Source organism: Zerene cesonia, chromosome 11, assembly GCF_012273895.1.
Source record: "Zerene cesonia ecotype Mississippi chromosome 11, Zerene_cesonia_1.1, whole genome shotgun sequence".
Classification (NCBI taxonomy): Eukaryota; Metazoa; Arthropoda; class Insecta; order Lepidoptera; family Pieridae; genus Zerene; species Zerene cesonia.
The window spans coordinates 3,223,319-3,242,083 of NC_052112.1; the positions used below are offsets into that span (position 1 = coordinate 3,223,319).

At 31.5% G+C, this 18,765-nt stretch overlaps 3 protein-coding genes across 3 annotated transcripts in view; 1 reads left to right on the forward strand and 2 right to left on the reverse strand.

The window, feature by feature from the left end:
* The window catches only part of LOC119830246 (GTPase-activating Rap/Ran-GAP domain-like protein 3), a 114,996-nt gene extending 104,990 nt beyond the window's left edge, over positions 1-10,006 (reverse strand). The window contains exon 1 of the mRNA XM_038353185.1: positions 9,840-10,006. Within this exon, the coding sequence (XP_038209113.1) occupies positions 9,840-9,894 (55 nt within the window). The 5' untranslated portion in view covers positions 9,895-10,006. The remainder of the gene's footprint in view (positions 1-9,839) is intronic.
* Positions 10,007-13,170: 3,164 nt separating this feature from the next.
* Positions 13,171-16,100, forward strand: LOC119830217 (GATA zinc finger domain-containing protein 14-like). Its single transcript, XM_038353138.1, has 2 exons — positions 13,171-13,234; positions 13,825-16,100. The coding sequence occupies exon 2, from the start codon at positions 13,838-13,840 to the stop codon at positions 15,752-15,754; it is 1,917 nt and encodes a 638-aa protein (XP_038209066.1). The 5' UTR covers positions 13,171-13,234; positions 13,825-13,837; the 3' UTR covers positions 15,755-16,100.
* A 667-nt stretch (positions 16,101-16,767) lies between these two features.
* On the reverse strand, positions 16,768-17,722 carry LOC119830357 (coiled-coil domain-containing protein 28A). Its single transcript, XM_038353341.1, has one exon. The coding sequence runs from the start codon at positions 17,538-17,540 to the stop codon at positions 16,947-16,949; it is 594 nt and encodes a 197-aa protein (XP_038209269.1). The 5' UTR covers positions 17,541-17,722; the 3' UTR covers positions 16,768-16,946.
* Positions 17,723-18,765: the final 1,043 nt, after the last annotated feature.

Consider the following 18,765-nt stretch of genomic DNA (forward strand, 5'->3'; position numbering starts at 1 on the left):
CATAAAACGCTTGAACTGAAAAATTCTTTATCATATGACCAAAGTTAATAAAAGATAGAGAGGTGATATAAGGTTTAATAAAAAAAACCCCATTTAGGTTTAACTTCAGTCACCAATTTTTAAGAATATTAAGAAAAGCAATTTTTGGTTCTCAGCATTCCATAAAAACTCATTCAAAACTATTTTTGACTTACGAACTACCAATACATTTTTTTCATCAAGCATTTGAAAAAATAAACTTAGAGCAATCTAAATAACAACGCTTTTACGACCTCGATTCAAGTCTGAAATTTAAACTTGTTCGAGAGCCAGTGATCAATAAGAAAGTGATTGAGCAAACGTTGACTAACATTTTGAAGCACAAGAGTCGCCCAAAACGGGCCATGAATTAAATGGCTCTGCTAATATTGACCGGTAGGTAACGTTAATTTGTATGTAAATCAGTTAAGCCACAGTAGAGGATGGCTAACATAGGATATAACGGATTAGAACGCAGTGATTTATTATGGCCGAATAACGACCGATACCGATATTTTTAGGTCTCACCCGTTGGTATAGCTATAATCTTAATTTATCTGTGGAATTGAGCGATTCATTAGAAATACTTAACCAACTTAACCAACTGGAAACCTAATTTGATTTTTTTTTGTTGCGGCATCCTTTAAAATTTATACTGTAAGTTTTCTTAGACCTTGAAATTTTAGAAGAAAATTCGTTTTTATTGTAAATACTTACTTTTTAAAAGTTAAAAAAAATCAAGTACAATCTAGGTTAGTTTAGTTCTTTAATATAAAGAGATCATATTTGAATTTTCAATCATTGAAGAACATTGAAACCTATCAAAAATCTTATTATACGGTTCTTTGAAATGTTTAACTTTTCAGCAACCATGTAGACTACAATTTTCAGCAAATCATCTTTCAGCTCAGCATTCTCTTTGTAATAAAAGCGGAATACTGATAAGAAACATGTATATACTCCAAACGGGGTCAGGCTTAGACAAATAGCGAAAGCAGCAAAAACAACTGACCGAACAAAAATAGCAGAATATTAAGATAAGGATAGCAATAACGCTTATATTCACTGGCGCAAATTGCCCCACTTTAAATGCAAATTATCCACACAATGATCGCTTTCACACGTCGGCCGTTTAATTACGCGGTACATTGTGTTTTTCATTGGCTGACTGAGTCTGATCGTACGTGATTTTTCAGGGATCGTTTTAGCGTTATATACTTTATACGGTTGTTTTCTACAAACTCGTATGAAAGCGGAATAAGATTTTTTTTCATGCGGAGTGCTGAGATGACGCTGAGATGGACGGACTCTTACCGCGTAAATAAGCGGATTAAATATGACATTATATGACATTGTTTCTCTATTTCCAAGAATCGTCATACAAAATAACACTTGTACATTCTCTAATATGAGTTTAAATTCATCATTATTATTTTTCGGCCTACGTCTAGACATAGGCTTCTCTTTTATAGCTAGTCGTTAATGGGGTCGTCAGCGCCTTTTAACTAGTAGCGGAGTCGTCATTCGATCGAGCCGCCAGACATCATAATAAAATAATATAACTAGATACAAACCAGATCTTTGACCTTTTTAATTGCTAATTTTAGCAATGCCGATGACTTTTTGCTTCAAAGTGTATTACTTCATTATACAATTAATGAGATGAGCAAAGAAAGCCTTAGTAGATGATTCTTAAGGCATACATGTTGCAGGTTAAACGCCTTAAGTGAATAAAGGCTGAAAATCAAAACTGAACTCTTCCTTTTTTCGTTGTATCCAAAACATACAACGAATAAAGTAAAAGTCCTGTATTTGTACAAGGAAAGCTTATAAGTTTGACTCCAATATAGAGAACCCTATTCTTCGTTGCAATTCTAACATTGCCTCTTGTATTTTTAGGAACAGCTTATATATTATATACCTACGTATGTAACAATGCGTGAGTACGTCATAAATTACAATTTTAATGCACGATTTATAAAATAATATATTCATAATATTTGTTTATGATTTATGGAAATTAGTGTCAAATATCATCAAATGATTAATTATGTATGCCGAAATATGCAAACACAACGGTAGAGCTTAAAATTGTGCCAACGTTTCAAATTACAGACAAAATGAGCACTTTTTCAATAAATAACTAGAAAATAATGTTATTGATGTATTTACCATTGATAAAAATAATAAAGGTACAACTGCTAACTATCCAATGTACAACATGTATTTTGTATCGATTTATTGCTATGCATTCTAACTTTGTAACTAACGTGAACGACTTCAGTTACAATGAAAGTCACTTTATATCGGCTCTATAACGTATTTTCCGCTACATCCTTCATCCGCTGACTTTATCTCGATCACGTCCCTCCTCACACCTCCGCTTTGTAACAATTTATGTCATTAATTTATACTCGCGTATAGTGAATTACTGTTAATAAACTGTGAATACAGAAAATATTGAATATTTCTCATATGATCAGTAAGTAAATGTTATGTTTGTAGGTATGTGTTCTAACAGCTTTCTCGTCTGCTCACATGTTTAGCTTGCCATACACAGTACGTTTACTTTCATGGTGTGTGCAAATATTCCTATATTTTGATACAATATTTGGGAGAGCTGCAGGCCTATTTTCATTTTTTCGCCACCTTCTTTCCATTCCTCTAATCCTGTCGTCAATGCTTTCTTTATCTCTTTAAAACTGCCAAGGCATTTTCACCTCCTACCTTAGCAAATATTCATGGATTACCATCAGTCGAACCGACAGTCGATTACCCGATGTAATATATAAGAAATACAATATCTACAGCTAAAGTGTAACGACACATAGGAACATTCACAGATACAGAGTAAACGTCCATACGAATATATTGCTGTCCTTTAAAATAAAGGAAAGCTCCAACACGTTAAACGACAGGCAATAAAATGAAAAGTTCGTTTAATGCAACGGTTACGTGTATACATGGATTACACAAGTTCAGCGTTAATGAAAACCAGGAAATGGGACTTATAAAGGAGAGATTAAGGAAAAGAACAAAGGATTTGAGCTTGCCGCAGCTCGTACTAGACGACCTAAAAAGAAAATTAGAAAAGAATCATATTTATCTTCAACAAAGTAATATAATCCATCATAGCTACATCTTCATAAAAGTAACATTTGTTAAATTCAGATAGTGAATTTGGGTATACTAAAAACAGCATGAGAAGAAAAATGTTTCGTGATAATTTACGACATAATTTTCAGGAATTCAAATAAAATAAAAAAAAACTTAAAACATTATACAATTCAGCAAAATACACTGCAATAATAACGAGTATATATGTAATATAATACATAGTATAATTGTTATACTCGTAGTTACCACAAAACTACTTTTGTAGTTTACAAACGTAATTTACAAAAATTGTTATAGTTTTGGATACTTACTTCATAAATGTTCATAATTATATTATTGAAAAAGCAGATTATCAAAAATATTATAATGCATTTTAAGTATCATTCAAGTATGTTTTCATGGCGATATTATTTTAAAACTTTGTAATTTTGAGCATCCTCCGCTTCGTTTTTGTTTCATAACAAGAACGTAACTGCAGCGCAAATTTGTATACTCCGAGGCATACATCCTCCTACTGGCAAGTAAAAACACAATTTATCTTGTGTTTCTATTGCGAATATGTGTTTATCTTTGAAATTATGGGCGCGGTCGCGTTAAATGAACGCTGTGGTAATTTAGTTTTAAGTTATCGTAAACGACTAAAGATAATAAAATAGTTTCCATTATTCACCAATTTTTTTATCATACCTATAACTGAAATGGTAGCATGAGTTTATAGGAAGTATTGTTGGTTGGATTTGCTTCTGTTTGGATTAGAGCAGTAAAATAAAAATTTATAGAAACTTACGAAATCAAGTCTTCGAGAGGGGCCGGGGCGAGCACATACCCGAGATATTTATTACCTTCGATCAATATTGTACTTATAAGTCGATTGATATTACATATATGTTACCAATATAATGTGTCAAAATGTTAATAATAAAGTCTATCACATTCATTTTATTCTCAAACAGCATTAGTGAAACAAGATCAAAATAAGATCTTCATTATTATTCAGTGCCGGATAGGCTTGCCCCAAAGTAAATCCTTATTTATTATGATGGAATTCTTGATACCGGAACTTGTGTCTCTTGGGAAGAAACATAATATTATTGTGGTTTGGTGATAAGTGAATTCTTGTGTTATATACATTTTATAACACTTTTTTGGCAATTTTGAGGACAGATTTAAAGATATATATATCATTTATTAATTGGCGATATTGTCAATTATTTTTAATTTATTAGTAGTAATATATAAGAAGCTCTTTTGTTTTTAAAACATTGAGGACAAGGAAAGAGATTATTTTGTAAAAACATTCATCCCATAAATTCCCCTGAAACCAATGAGAAAAACAACTTACTCTATTCTGATAAACGAATGTTATTCATCCTTTTTTTAGTTCGTTATTTATGTACATGTAAATTGTCATATATTTTGTTATTTACGTTGTATTTTAACTAATAAATATTGTATCGATTAATACTTTAAAGTTTTCGTGAACCTATAATAGCATCTTAATTGTTAGTGTTATGAAATGACCTCTAGGATATACGTAATATCTATGGTGATAAGGAATGAGATCATTGACCCGTTCCTGTATTCAAGCAAAATAAGTAAAGAAACTCGCAAGAAACATTTCCAGTCGTCTATTACCATAAAAACAACTCTCTGCGTTATGATAAATGGAGAAAGTTTTTCTGTCCACATGAAAACTTTCGAATACATATCAACCATAAAAAGAAAACAATTTAAAAGAAAATAACTTTATCATAAACAAACAGATACAGATATCATTGAATATGTTTAAATGAAAAATCTACTTTTAATACTAAATTATCTATTCGCATTTTAAAATCGAACGTAATCATTGCAAAAACCAAATCAGATTTTGTTCCTTAACTTAACTTATATAAAGGTGCGTGTGCGTGTTATATGAGATGTATGGGATATTTATGTAGCCGCTCACTTAAGCAGGCCCTTTCTTTTCCGTTTTTTAAATTTGTATGGTCATTATTTAAATGGAAGATAAACCTAATGTCTGTTTTGCCTTCGATCGTTCGATCACGGGGAACAGATTGTGTAGGAATTGTTGATCTATTTTCCTCTAAGCTCGAACTCAAAAAGAAACAATGTAAACCTCAATATTTTGACAAAGCACAAAATACGATAACTGAGATTTTTGATCTGATTAAAATAAAGAAACAGTCAAGTTAAAATTTTTGAAATGTTGTCAATTGTATAACAAATTTAGTTCCTCTTCTAACAAAGATAAATATATGGTAAAGAAAAAACAATCGGCATAGAACAGAAAGCCGTGCATTCTAAATAATGAGACATCACATTTTTATGTAGGTATAATGGCAGCTATTATAGAATTTAATTTACTAATGTTAATGGTCATAAGTGGTTACTCAATTTGCCTAGTAATAAATCAATATGTTCGCAGTGCGTGCGTACTTAGTTAATTAGTTAATTAATTTAGTCTATCTAAACTGTTCCGGCTTAATTCACTTAAGACCTAAATCAAGTGTATTCGATATACCTCTAGTGTGTTAGGTGAATTGAACAATTAGCAGAAGTGTGTTCTTCATACGCTGAATGGCAAACTTTGTAATGCAACAGGGCTTCGACTGGAAGCCTAAATCCTTATTGGTGAACATTTTCGTTTCCCTCAACAAACCCTTCATCCTCTCAATCACCCTTCGCAAACCATACCTTTATTCCTTTCGTCAATCCCATTCTCATTTCTTTACTACAATTTAACGAACTTTATTTGCTGAACAGACGCTGTATGTGTCAACTCTCATTCTTAGTTCAAATGAAAATGTTATTGTGTGGGAATTAAGGAACAAAAGAGAAAATAGCAAAAATTTAACCGGACATTCTTGACTTTAAAAGCATGTTTTACATCGTGAGGAACAATCCTATAATGACTGGTCAATTTTACATTCACTTTTAAACTACTCTGAAAATCTAAATTGAAAATCTTATTACTATTAAAAATGGATACTGAATGATCTTCTTTTTCTGAATTTAGCCATATATCCTTCGAGCTAATTTACATACATTTTATACCAAGATCAACGGAGTAAAATGTATGTAAATTAATCCTTAATCCTGCACATAAAACCATTTTTTCACGAGACACATGGGAAATATAAAAAAAAACATTAACTATTCGTTTATTTTCTCGCAATTTGTAGGTTATGTTTCAGTTGTATATAGGTATTTTCATGTATGAGTTTTTAATTCTTATTAATATATGAAATTTAATGTACTATAGCAACAAATCCTCGTAAAAATATAGCGTTGTTGGCTAAATTAATTGTGATTGCATCAGTAAATGGATTTAAAAGTATTTTATGTAAAATTCCAAAATTTGTCTTAAATTCTCCCAGTCATAAAACTTCGTATTATATATATATATATATATATATATACATACATAAAGGTTTATATACATAAAGGTTTAATTTCATAATAATATAAAAATACCATTTACAAATTGTCAAAAGACGGATATTACGGAATCCCACTGCAAATAGTGTAGTGTAATTAAAAGATTTTTTCAATTACACTATTGTAAAGTGCTGTAGGCTTAATTTCCATTCAATGGAAACGAAATTTATTTCTGAAAGTCAATTAAAAATGTTTTAATTAATAATACTGGCGGGCAATTGCTAATTGGCACCTTATGATAAATGAATTCTCCTACTTATGAATTTACTTCAAAATTAAATTTTGATTGTCTACATTATTCCCTTATATTTGTCTACATTATACACTTATTTGCAGTGGGGTCCTAGACTAGGACAGTTAAGAAACATTTTTGATATGGTTGATTGACACGATATTCGATTATCAATTTGAATCAAGCATTGATAAATCAGACCTTACATTACTTTCAATTTACAAATACTTTATTCATTAAGTAAATGGTGGAATTTCGTAATACCACCCGAAGGGATAGTACTCTTATTACCGTTAAATTCTCTATGTATAGCTTGAAGAGTAGTGTAGTACGCTCAAGTTTGGAGAGAAGATGTAAGATGTATATTGTGCTATATGTACCTAATTGCACTCGTCAAATAAAGTTAATTGTAATTTGATATATATGCCTAATGAATTCGACAAAAATACAGTCAGTTTTTTATTATTTACCTTCCACAAAAAATATACTTTATTAGTTTGACACAAAACTATGTTGTTATTCATTTTTATTAAATTATTAATGTTTCCGAGTACACAATATTTATAATTCCCAAGGCTCCAACGCTGATGATCAAAATAAATAAAAAACTATGTTACGCTTTGTAGTATGAACAATAACAAATTGGTGTTGGATAGGTGTAGGCAAACTACGGCAGCCATTGTCTCATTTCCGAGCTCTAGTTATAATAGTTAAACAATAAATTTATAAAGTAATACTTATAAACAGCATCATAACAATCAAGCTTTAAAGGCTATTAGGATTATATGATCTTCACGTGATTATATCACTAAACTAGCTATTGCCCGCAGCTTCGACTGCGTGGTAATTTAAATTGCCCTGGTACAAACTTTCATCTCCCCCCTCCCATCCCGGGAGAAAAATAGTAAAAATAAATACATAAAAATAGAATAATCCAGCCTTCGCCTTCCGTTTTCTCAATTACTCAGTTCTTATGTATATGGGTTGTCACTTTAACGCTCTCTTCATCGTTAATCTATCAAAGTAAGCATGAATCTTTGTATGTTATAGTAAACAACCTTTATACGGAAAGTCCCGCTTTTGTCGCGCCTCTATAATTAATTAGAAATGCCTTTGTGGGGAGCAGTGGTGGCTCAGTGGTGAGAACCTCGGACTTTAAAATCGGTAAGTCGGGGTTCGAGACCGGGCGAGCGTGCAGGAAATAAATTGATTTTTCAATTTATCTGCGCATGTGGATAACATCACCACTGCTTAACGGTGAAGGAAAACATCGTGAGGAAACCGGCATGTCCAAGAATTAAAAGTTCGACGACATGTGACATCTGCCAACCCGCACTTGGCCAGCGTGGTGGATTATGGCCTGAACCCTCATAGGAGGCCTGTGTCCCAGCAGTGGGAACATATATGGGCTGATGATGATGATGATGATGATGCCTTTGTGGGCGATTCAGACTCAACTATTCGAGCTTTACCGAGTTCCCGAGACATTACAAGTTATGTTGAAGTGGATAACAAAATTAAATTCACGAACTCAAGGTACTGTGCTCTAAGATTCACCGTATTTTATTTGAAACGGTTGAAACAATCGTGCACAGTTTTAAGAGCACCGGTACAAATTCATTTTATTTTTTTTAAATACTCTTAGAATTGAATATCATAACTTTTTATTTCAAGAAGGAGCGACTGTAAATTGAAAGTCTTTAACACTGTAATGGGGAATTTAAAAAGAGAACGTTATTGGTTATTTTCTTTAACACGTGTCGTGTGTCACTGGCAGCGCAGAGTAAAAAAAATAAGCAACGTTCAAACAGTTCAAAGAGCCACAGAGCTTGCCAACAGAATAAAGCTAAGATCACCGCTGTATCACTCTCCGACTCGTGAGATCTTACATCCCACCTAAATATAACAGCGTGGGGAGGGACCACCAGAAAGCAGATTCTTTTTCATAGAACTAATTTCTATGAAAAGCTTTCCATCGCCAATCCTTTCTATGTTCCACGCAACTTAAAAGCGGATAATGCAATTACAAAGGCTAAAAACTTACCTCGGGAAAAAATTAATATACACTTCATGTAATTAACTAGCCCAATCAAAAAAGGGAATCGTAGATAAATTGATTGAGAGCAATAATTCAAAAGTACAAACAAATACATTAATATTGTAGCTGTCAATGGGTTCCTTCAAATATATACAACAATTTTCTTTTCTATAGATTAAGACATGGAAATTTACTCTATACGTTTATTGCAAATTTCGCATCAAACCTACTTTTCAATACGAAATTAGCTATCACTTATTCAACAACAAACAGTTGTGACAATTCACATCGAGAGTTTACCCTAAAGTAAATTTTTACTTCTAACTGATAGATCGCTTTTCCAAAAAACCGGTTCATAATTACCTGTAATACACTTACAAATTTATTATATACTATATCTTACTTACTTACTCAAAACTAGCTTTAACGAATTGATTTATCAATATTATAAGCTATTTCAATATATTGCTGCTAATGATTGTGTTTATAAACATACAATATACTTGTAGATTTAAAAAGAAATAATTTTACTTATCAAGCTCTAAGTATAAACAGATAAAATGAACCTTTAACTTAATGTGTGCATGTAATACAAAAATTACGGTATGCTATAGTGTTGTTGAAATTAGAATAACATTGTTGTACTATTTATATAGGTACAAAGTAGTAGTAATGGTTTTTATAAATACATTTTTGGTTTCAAACCTGGACAGGTTTAATGGTAAAATTAATCCGTAAAACATAACTTAAATAGGACAGTTATGGTAGCTTATAGTAGGTTTTTTGAGATCGGTGAGTATATTATATATAATCGGTGTTTATGACCATAGTATTTAGTAGTGTGTGTAACTTAAAAAAGAGTAAATATGGAAAATAGCGCACATTGTGAATCGAGTACATTAACTGTGCTTAATAAAAAGAACTAAATCCAGCAGGTCAAGAATTTGTACTAAGTATTGTTTTGCGTGTTTTATTATAATTGAATTGACTTACCTTGTTCTTGATGTGCTGGTACACGCACACGACCGTCTTCCACTCGTCTCTCCATCTCAATCGATACACATTTACACTCATTTACATACTGTGTTTTAATTAAACAATTTGTTAAGTAAGTTTAAAAGAAAAGTCTTCACGAAACCGCTTTAACTGCTACGTTACGATTATTTTTGCTTGAAATAACAAGACACGTGAACAATTTATTTTTAAATCTATGTTTATAGAGAGTTAAGAAATTAGTTTTCTAATCTTGATTATTAATGATATATTAAATAAAAACAAGTACTTTTGTTTTGCATTTATGTAATTAATATATAATAAATATGTTTTTCATAAAACTACAATCCGCAAAGTATTAGATGTACGTCATAAGTTCATAATAAAATTCCGTAGCGATTGCTACAAAATCGTAGCACTTCCTACGCGCACGCTACAGGTTTATGTAAGGACTTTTAAGGCGTAAAAACACGTTGTATTATATGTGTGAAAAGTAGACATAAATTCTTGAAGTTTAGAAGACCAGCTCGCTTTTTAATGTAAGGTCACATTTAATAATAAATTATCCTAAGCTTAAAACCTGACATCGTGTTATAGAAATAATAAATGAGATTTTCTTATGCCATGTATGCCATAATTTAATTAAGTTTTATACCATTGATTTTTCAATAATAATATTGAAATTCTGTATTAACTATATTTATAAAAATTGTTTTGAGTAAAAAAAACTACAAAAACAAAATTTAATAAAATAAATATGTTTATAGTGTTATACGTACTGACTATTTCTATTAAATTAATCGCACTAATATGTTCAACAATTTAAAAAGAATAAGCTTTTCACTCAACGAATTTTAAACTTTACCGCCTTTTTCACGATGCAACTTAATTAATAATTTTTAAACTTTATTTAAATTCAATAAAAACGCAATAATGTATTTTTAAATCACAATTTATGATTCAAGAATGTGTAAAATACCGAAGCTTTCAGTTAATTGTGTTTTATTTTAGGGTCTCACGCTTACGGTGAGCACGCTCGCTCTGCTAGCGGCTTCAAGCGCGACTGACCGTGCCCCGTGGATTCTCCACTTGGCCACAGTTAAACCTTACATAAGACCTAAACCATTTCGACTTTAAATATCTCAATATATATACATTCTAATTTTATAAGTGCATAATCGGAACTATAAATCGGTAACATGAGAGATCTTTTGTGTGATTGAATTTTCAGTATCTAGTCGTTTCGCTATGTTAAAATTTCCTTTGTTTGGTTGAAATCGAACGTAATAGCATATTTTTATTTAATGATAACAAAGCCCAAGGGCTTTGTATGGCTCTGGGCATTTATAGTATTTCAATAATGGATATAGCCAACCATCAAAGCGCAAATTCTTTTCTTTAGTAATTACTGGGCAATTTATGAAATATTATCAGGATTACAAAGGATAAAAATTGGACACGACACACTGCGAAATATAGCGGGAATTTTACTGTATAATTTTTTATTTAACTAGCCGTGTAATGGGTGCGTAGATTTAAAGTAAAATACTAATCTTAAAAATAAATTCTAGGGTATATGTTCATGATTATCATCATCACCAGCCCATATATGTTCCCACTGTTGGGACACAGGCCTCCTATGAGGGTTCAGGCCATAATCCACCACGCTCGCCAAGTGCGGGTTGGCAGATGTCACATGTCATCGAACTTTTGATTCTTGGACATGCCGGTGACCTCACCATGTTTTCCTTCACCGTTTTAAGCAGTGGAGATGTTATCTACATGCGCAGATAAATTGAAAAATTAATTTACTATCTGCACTCTCGCCCGGTCTCAAACCCCGACTTATCGATTCCGAAGAAGATACTTTTGAAGTCCGAGGTTCTCACCACTGAGCCACCACTGATTTTTTAGTATATGTTGCCGAGGACTTTTACAAACAGACAAATAAGTTTCAACAAAATCTCTCCATTAGTTATTGTGTAAATGCCGAATAACAGACAAACGGTATAAAAATGTTAAATGTTTTTTTCTTGTATACTGTATATATGTGTGTGTGTTTCTTATATAATATCCCCTTGGGATATATTTTTAGTTTTTATTCAACGTAAAGGATGGTAACTATATAACATTGTTTTATTATATGTATAGATGTTCTTATTTCAGCATTTTTAGGGTTCCATGGAAAACTTAGGAATCCTAGAAATTTTAGCATGTCCGTTCGTCCGTCCGTCAACCGTCTGTGAGCTATATTCTAAAAAAAGAAAAGGTATCAAACTAAAATTTGGCATACTAATAGATCTTTGTAACCGCTATATAAGTGCGCAACAAAATTCAAGGCTGCCTTTCCTACATGAAAAATGGAAAATGAAACAATAATTTATCCTACCTCTTCGGAATAAGTGTCGTGAGAACTCCATGATAAAAACTTTCCTATATACTTTCTTGAGGTTTAAACTACCTTTGTACCTAATTTCATATAAAACTTTGCAGTGGTTTGGGCATTTCGAAGAGACACAGACAGAGAGAGCTATATTTACATCCTAATAATCCTACTAACATAATGGCTACATTTTATCCCGATTTTCCAACGGGATACGGACTTACGCAGGTGAAACCGCGGGGCGCATCTAGTCATTAATAAATATTATCTATTTATGATTTGAATGAAAATAAAATATACATATAAACTCTTAATTTACGGCTTTGAAGGAGCTATTTGAAAAAACAAATTGCCTCATATAAATAATACCAAGCATTTATTTAAAAGCAATCCTATTTATGAAAAACAATACAGTCATATACTTTAGCAATATGACGATAAAATCCACTGGTAAACACACTGGAAATAATAAATTCAAAAACGATAGAATCGAATGTATATTTTTATTATTAGATCAACTATAGCTATAGTTATGCAATTTAAACAAAATTTTAATCTGAAGTCTACACACATCAAGCTCACATTACAACTATGCCCGAAATTGTTTATGGTAAAATTAAAACTGTCACCTTTCTTTCGTCCCTCGAGAGGCTACTTAAACACTAAAAGTAATTATTAATTACCATTCATTCAACTGTAGTTCAAAACCTCAAAATTTATCTTTTTTTATGAACTGAGTTTTTCATTTTATGGTATTAAAAATGTTACATAAATATTGATTATCTTTTTATCATATAGTAATTTATCAAAAATAATGTACACTTAAATGTAATTGTTGCAGAAAATTCCCGAATGTGTGTAAATTCCGTTCTTGCAGTTGCAACCCCAGCTTCTATAGGCGATCAATATCAGCAAAAGTACTCTGTGAATATCAGTCATAACAGAACTCTGAGCGGCGCGGGTCGGTACTATCTCTAGGAAGGAGCGAATTCACTCTCAGTTCCACTTTGTTGTGAGTATCATTTCTTTTTTATATCATACTTACTTCATGTTTATGACAATCTTTTCAATTCAAACATAGGTAATTTACATATTTAATTTAGGTATTTTTTACGTGTATTTTTTTATTATAATTATTTTCATCTATACAATTATAAAAAAATATTAAACGATACAAATTGACATCAAAGGATGAAGGATTTATCTTTAAAGTATGCTAAAAATTTATGTTTGAGCGCGCATTTCGCAACAACCTGTCGGATTAGAACCCATACCTTGATAATATAGAAATTCGTGTAGCAACAAATAAATAAAATATCTCTGTTTTCATTCGCAAAGGCTTTGTTCTGTATATATATATGTACATGTATACTGTATTTATACATTAAACATCGTGAAATATATTGATAGGTGCGATTTCACCGCCCATTATAATATAACATTGGTCTTGTTAAAGTGCGACGAGCTTTAATTTTATACAATTATATATTACTTTCCCATTCATACTTTCAAAAGACAATAAAAAAAATTATCAATCCTTCAGAATAAAACAGGATTAAATTTTGATATATACATAATAATATATAGTTTTCAATTTTCCAGGTTTTAAATCAAAATGGCATCCAAACGCGTTAATAGCACTGCAATCAAAGGCAATGCATCAAAAAGAGCACGATCTTCAAAGTACGAAATCCAAATGAATCAACAACTAGCAGAAAAGGAGAAATCAAAAAGAAAGAACGAACCAAGTTCCTCAATAAATTCAGAAACTGCAACTGATGCAAACTATTTCGAAGGAAGTGAATGTAACACCAATGTCATGATTTGCAACATATCTGATCAAGAACTCAATTCTCATCAGGCAGAAGTAAATGAAGAACAATCAAAATCATTGATATCTGAAGAACAAGAGGAAGCAAACCAAATATTAGATAGTCATGAACTCTATAATCATACTACTAACGATTTTTCAAATAATTCAAGTAATGTGTCAAATTCACATTCAGAGCAAGAACAACATGCAGACGAAAACAATAAAAGTCATGAAAAATATCTCAATGATAACGATGTTGGATCTTCAATTTTGAATAGTTGCATGGAGAACTCTGTCAATTCAAACAACGTGGTAGCAAATAAAAATAACGAAATAATGTACCCAGTGGAAGCCATGACTTCAAAAGAAATAACTCGAGCGGAGTTGTTATTAGATAAAACTAAATTTGAAACGAGCAACCAGCTAGATTGTGATTTGGAACAGAAAGAAACTACTTTGACTAATACTGAAACTACTTCAAACTCTATGTCTAGTACAGGTTTAGTAAACTTAAGAAGAGATGATGATGATCAAAGTAACCAATATATGGAAAACTTCATAATAATGCAATTACAACAGCGCAAAGATTCGGAAACTTGGTATCCAAGCAAATTTGAAAGTGGAATAAACGCTTTAACTAAATTATTCACTGCAGATGACGATATAGAGATGCAAGAGAATATTGAAAATACAAATCAAACCAATGAACGTACTGAAAAGAAAACAATTGATGACAATAATTTGGATACTCAAAACTCCTCAGCGACAGACATGCAGAAACCATCAGATACTAATAATAATGATACTGTTATAGATCAATCAAACGCATTGGAAGCTGAGTCAAGAAATCAAATTTCCAGCTCTGATCATATAGAAATATTTGATGATCGATCGGACACATTTGAAACTAATATCGATGACATTATGAATGATTCTGAAATATGGTCTGTTGATAACTCCCCAAGATTAGACTTTTGTTTAGAAGGGGTAAATGATATTTCCTTTGATAATGAAGAAGAAGAATATGTGGAAGAGGAATACGAGGATGAAGAAAATGATGAAGAAGAATATGTGGAAGATGAGTATGCAGAAGAAGAATATGAAACTGGTTCTGTTGCTACAGAAGATTTAACTGAAGAAGGTTCTGACGACAGTGACAACGAATCACAAGATAGTGAACCAGAAAGATTAACTAAAATAAAATCTAAAGTCGTTGAAATGTACAGAGTCGATGTTAAGTCTGAAGAAACACCTGATAGGCCCGTTTATGAGAACCTTACAGTTGAAAGAACTCTTCACAGTATCGAAAATGCAGCCAAATTACGAAAGCTGCGTAAAATTCTTGAAAATAATTCAATTCCTCGACCTCTTGAACGAGGCGCTAGTAAATTCAATATGGTTCTAGGAGAAATACCTGACATAATAGAAGTATTAAAAGCATATCCGGATTCGTCACATCACGCTCATGTTCGTTTTATCAACCCGGAGCAAGAAAACTGTCAAAGTCCAGTTGGTGACGTTTACATTAGAAATGAACCTAGAAAAATTCTTAGCGACTGCTCTATATGTTTGCTTACTTTTTGCGGTTATCCAGTTTCCACCTTATGTGGCCATGTTTTTTGTGAAAATTGTCTCGAAAAGACACTAAAGTATCACAAGCAATGCCCTACCTGCAGAAAACAGTTAAGAAGTCCTTACTATCATAAAATTTTCATATAAATTAAAACAATTTGAGTAGTTTTTGTTAGAGACATTTTCGGCACAATTCAAAACGGCAAAAATATGCAAACGTAGGCGTAAATAGACACATCCTATTATTCCGCAATTTTTTTTTTTATAATTTATGTAAATATGGTTAGGCAATCCGAAATATATTACTTTCAGGGCTGATTTTTCCTTGATTAAAACCTAATTCTCGTAAATCGTATAAAACATTCATTTCAAAATTTATTTTATTGCCTATTATTTTATATTTTCAAGAACGCAAAGTTTTAAACAAGGATTGATAAATCTGCCCTTAATAATTCTAATTTATTTATTTGGTATAGCTAATATGTCAGTAAGAATATTAATATAGACGACAGAATTTGAAATATTGAATTAATATGCATATTGTAAAAATTTTATAGAATTTATAAATATAATATAAAGAATAGAATTAATAATATAGGTATATTAATATAAATTTGTATGAAATAACATCATCTCACGATTATAAACTTTTTTTAGAATAAGCACTAGAGTATGTGTAGGTTAGGTTAAAATACATTAAGATTAAACATCTGAAGTTTTATTTCAGCATAGCGAATTTTTTAGCATAATCATCCCTATTAACTGTGAATATTGTCCTATTAATTGTGAATATTGCTGTTTTAAATCTACTAAGATAAACTTCAATTATTCCAAAAACTACTACGCTTATGAAATGAAGACATGCTTTAGCTCCCCTAGTATTTTGACATATTTCACCGATCAATATCCTTTACCAATATATTGGTTATCTGCCTTATGTCCTGCCATACTAAGACACTTTGTTAAGTACTGATTAAAACTCGCAACTCAGGATTTGGGTCTACACTCACACCATAGAGGTAGTCTCTATATTAATTAGAACATGGATATAAGGAATAAGTAATTTTTTTTATAATTTTTGTTTAAACATTCTTCTTCAATGAAAAAAAACAAATATTTTGTACATAGCATTATATTTATTTACCAATACAATATTTTTAGAATTATATTTTTGAACAAGATTTCAGTGAAAATTACCCCTTTTATATATTACAGTAACCATTAATAAACCAACTGACATTAAAATACATATTTAATAAAAGGTCCCCCAGTATCTGCCACAATTTTTACCTAGATATAAATATACACCATTGCAAGGTTAGAACTAGGCTTATAACGATCATTCCTTACTATCACTACTAGTGCTTGCTACTTCATCAGACTGCAAATGTTCAATAGAAGTGGACAACTGTTCCAAACTCTGCACAAGTTGGCTCATTTTGTCCTTGGATGAAGTATTTTCAAATGTATCCTCTGAAGGCTTTTCTGGATCACCATACAATCTGAAGTGTAATCTTGCTAAGTGTTCTTGTTGGTCCCTAACATTTATCATTTGCTCCATACTGCATCCAGTGCTAAATGCACTCAACTTCCCAGTATGAAAATCATCTAGTAATTCCAACAGTGCTTTTTCCATATGCTTCACATCTGGTGTTTCTTTTGGAATATGTTTAGGCCTATTGTTGTATGCACGCATGAAGTCTCGATGTTGCCGTCGCTCATTGACGTACGACATTTTAGTAGAATCGTTCAAGCTATTCGCTGTATTCGTAAATGCCTGAGCATTTTTAGATGTTAAACTTGCAGCTCCACTAGACATTTTATTACTCGTTACAGGCGATGTTGCTGATAATGACACCTTCTGCTCTTCATCCTCGGCGTCATTCTGCATTAGTTGTTGTGTTTCGTTACTTTCTTGCAAATCCAAGCTCATGTAGAGTTAACAAACCTTATCATTTACATTGGTTAAATACTTTAGTTTGAATTGTATCGGGATGTATTGAAATACATATATTAACTTTGTTTAAGTTTTAAATTTTCAATTTTAAATTAAATGATATCGAATAATTCGTTTATTCTTTTGTTGTTTTGCTATATATGTCCATAAAATTATCATATTTCTTCAGATGTCAATGTCAATTGTCAACATTCAACGAAAATGATAACTGACTTTTTTTAACTTTTGCGACTAGAGGAATTGTCTATTTGTCAATACTCAAGTAAATAGGTACCTACATATAAATGGGAATAAAATGTTATGAATAGACGCTTCATGAATTAAAAACTACATAATGTTATATGGTATTTTTGTAGCCATCGTGGTTTTAGCCTTAGGATGCTGGACAAAGGCCTCTTTCACAAATTTCCAATGTGACGGAATACCGAACATCGCGTCGCGAACAAGAGTCGACTCTCATATGGTATTGGTATCCCATTACCCCACGTTTTACTATCGAAGAAGTGGATTCCTTTCGAAAAGAGAATAGTTCTATCCCTAAATCCATCGCTTCCATGGAGCCCAGTAAACTGCACAGAGTTCTTTTATGTATATGAGAAGCTGGCAAATACGATTATCTATAAGGACATGTTATTATTACTTCTCCTAGTAACGGCTCCCTATTTGGATATGATATCGTTGAGGTTGTCTTTATTAATCGATGGTTTTTATTAGAGTTTAATTATTATGCAATTTAAAAAATGTTGTAGGTAAGCAGTTGAGTTTTAAAATCTTTTCAACTCTTGTGTAAAAATTACGTAACTTAAAGGACCTTCTCAATCATCGGTGAATCGCGACCCACAATATCCACATATTTCCATGAAAAGCATAAATTCAGTAGAAAGTGTAAAAGCTAACTTCACATAGTACTACTAATACTTCTAGTACTATATATGGCCACAGATAACATAATTAAATACTAATATGGCTAACTTTCCCATACACTTTTTGTCTACTTACCTGTCTTATACAGGTAAAACCATGTAATAGGGACTGAAAAAGGTACGCAACCAAATTGTTCCAAATTCCGTATGAAAGTTTTTATATTTAATGATTAGAAAAACGTTTTATTTGATAAAATATAATTTTCCTTGACAACCTATGAAACTTCTCAGGCCATTTAATAAATAATAAAAATATAACTTTTCTTAATAATAAAACA

What these genes read in the sequence shown, in the direction of transcription:
- LOC119830217 (XM_038353138.1), top strand. Translation starts at nt 13,838, where the DNA reads ATGGCATCCAAACGCGTTAATAGCACTGCAATCAAAGGCAATGCATCA.
- LOC119830357 (XM_038353341.1), bottom strand. Translation starts at nt 17,540, where the DNA reads ATGAGCTTGGATTTGCAAGAAAGTAACGAAACACAACAACTAATGCAG.